This window comes from Etheostoma cragini, unplaced genomic scaffold, assembly GCF_013103735.1.
Source record: "Etheostoma cragini isolate CJK2018 unplaced genomic scaffold, CSU_Ecrag_1.0 ScbMSFa_1926, whole genome shotgun sequence".
Classification (NCBI taxonomy): domain Eukaryota; kingdom Metazoa; phylum Chordata; class Actinopteri; order Perciformes; family Percidae; genus Etheostoma; species Etheostoma cragini.
This window is the reverse complement of record NW_023266031.1, coordinates 1162-3112: the sequence shown is the minus strand read 5'-3', so window position 1 is coordinate 3112 and position 1951 is coordinate 1162. Positions and strand designations below refer to the sequence as shown.

General features: G+C 46.9%; 1 protein-coding gene across 1 annotated transcript; it reads left to right on the top strand.

Moving 5' to 3' along the window:
* Positions 1 to 453: 453 nt before the first annotated feature.
* Positions 454 to 1254, top strand: LOC117940209 (spectrin beta chain, non-erythrocytic 1-like). The gene is made up of 3 exons (XM_034865562.1): positions 454 to 512; positions 729 to 943; positions 1070 to 1254. The coding sequence occupies exons 2-3, from the start codon at positions 735 to 737 to the stop codon at positions 1245 to 1247; spliced, it is 387 nt and encodes a 128-aa protein (XP_034721453.1). The 5' UTR covers positions 454 to 512; positions 729 to 734; the 3' UTR covers positions 1248 to 1254.
* Positions 1255 to 1951: the final 697 nt, after the last annotated feature.

The window sequence follows — 1951 nt, the reverse complement described above, 5'->3', positions numbered from 1 at the left end:
AAAGATTTACCCTTGAATGAGTAACAACTGAATAAAACAGATAAACAATCCTTGTCTATGTAATTTTCCCATCACAATGTCTTTTTAGATTATGTCTCTCACAGTGGACATGTCTCTCACAGTGGACATGTCTCTCACAGTGGACATGCACCTACGAGGACATCAGACCCTCCATGGTTTCTAAGTGGGAGAACTTGCAAAATAGCAGCGTGTTAAATACTTATTTTCCTCCCTGTATGTCACATCGCAATATTACGATATAGCCCAAATCTAAGCCGATATCTAGTCTCATTGATATAATTTCCATTTATTGCCCTGTCCTTTATGTAATGCACCGTAATATTACATCGTTGTTAGAGTGCTACCCGGCATTATGGAATAATTTATTATTTATCACAAAATGCAGCAGAATATTCCTTAATGTGGACGGTCAGTAAGCAGCTGTGTCTCTGTGTCTCTGCAGCGGCGTCGTCCTTCAGAACGGACTCCTGTCAGACCAGGACTCCCCTCAGGTCAGTACCTTCAACACTGATTGGACAGCCTCGTGTCCTCTATTAACCAATCAACACGTTCCATGTGTCTGTTAAAGTTCACTAGTCTTACTTTATGTTATGTCTGTCCTGTACGAGGGACGTTACATCTGTCATATCTGTCCATGACGGAGACATTACACCTGTTATATCTGTCCCGTACGGAGACATCACATGTGTCCCTGTGTCTCCGAGCAGGACGGCATGGACGGAGTGGACCTTGTGAACGGCGTGGGCGAGCGGAGCTCCAAGGAGCCGAGTCCCGGAGCGTCCCCGTCCTCCGGCAGGAAGACGAAGACGAGCCAGTCGTCCACGCTGCCGTCCAGGAACCAGGACAGCTCGCCGTCCCAGCTGGAGGGACACCTGCACCGCAAGCACGAGTGGGAGGGACACAACAAGAAGGCGTCCAACAGGTAGACGTCCTCTCGCTCCTCTATTATTATTATTATTATTCTGATTGGCTGCTCTGTGATTGGCTGCTCTGTGACTGGCTGCTCTGTGATTGGCTGCTTTGTGACTGGCTGCTCTGTGATTGGCAGGTCGTGGCACCACGTGTACTGCGTCATCACCAACCAGGAAGTGGCCTTCTATAAAGACGGCAAGGCGGCGGCGGCCGGCGTCCCGTACCACGGCGAGCTGCCCGTCGGCCTGAAGGACGCCACGTGTGACGTGGCCTCGGAGTACAAGAAGAAGAAGCACGTCTTCAAGCTCCGGTAACACACTGTCGCTTTCTGACATGCTAACATGTTAACATGCTAACAGGCTAACACACTAAAATGTTAACATGCTAACACACTAACAGGCTAACATGCTAACAAACTAACAGGCTAACACGCTAACAGGCTTACATGCTAACAAACTAACAGGCTAACACGCTAACAGGCTTACATGCTAACAAACTAACAGGCTAACAGAGGTATGGGGCTCTCAGTCTTTATGAATGAAGTGTTTACACCATGGAGACCACGGCCATGAGTCTTTATGAATGAAGTGTTTACACCATGGAGACCACGGCCATGAGTATTTTGTAGTGAGTGCAGTATTTTAATCACCTCGTTCTGAGAGATCTCAGAAAATGAAAAATGATCAGGTGTTGAAGAGAGAACTGGTGAGAGGGAGCAGGGAGAGGGACAGTCTGTTAGATGGCTAACATGCTAACGTGCTAACATGCTAACAGAAAAACCATGACGGCAAAAATAAATTCTTTCTCAAATTTAGAAGAAGAAACACGTCTTCAGACTCCAGTAACTCTTCTTCTTCTCTGTTCCAGACACTGACTCTTCTCTGTTTCAGACACTGACTCTTCTTCTCTGTTTCAGACACTGACTCTTCTTCTTCTCTGTTTCAGACAGACTCTTCTTCTCTGTTTCAGACTCTGACTCTTCTTCTGTGATTCAGACGCTGACTCTTCTTCTTCTCTG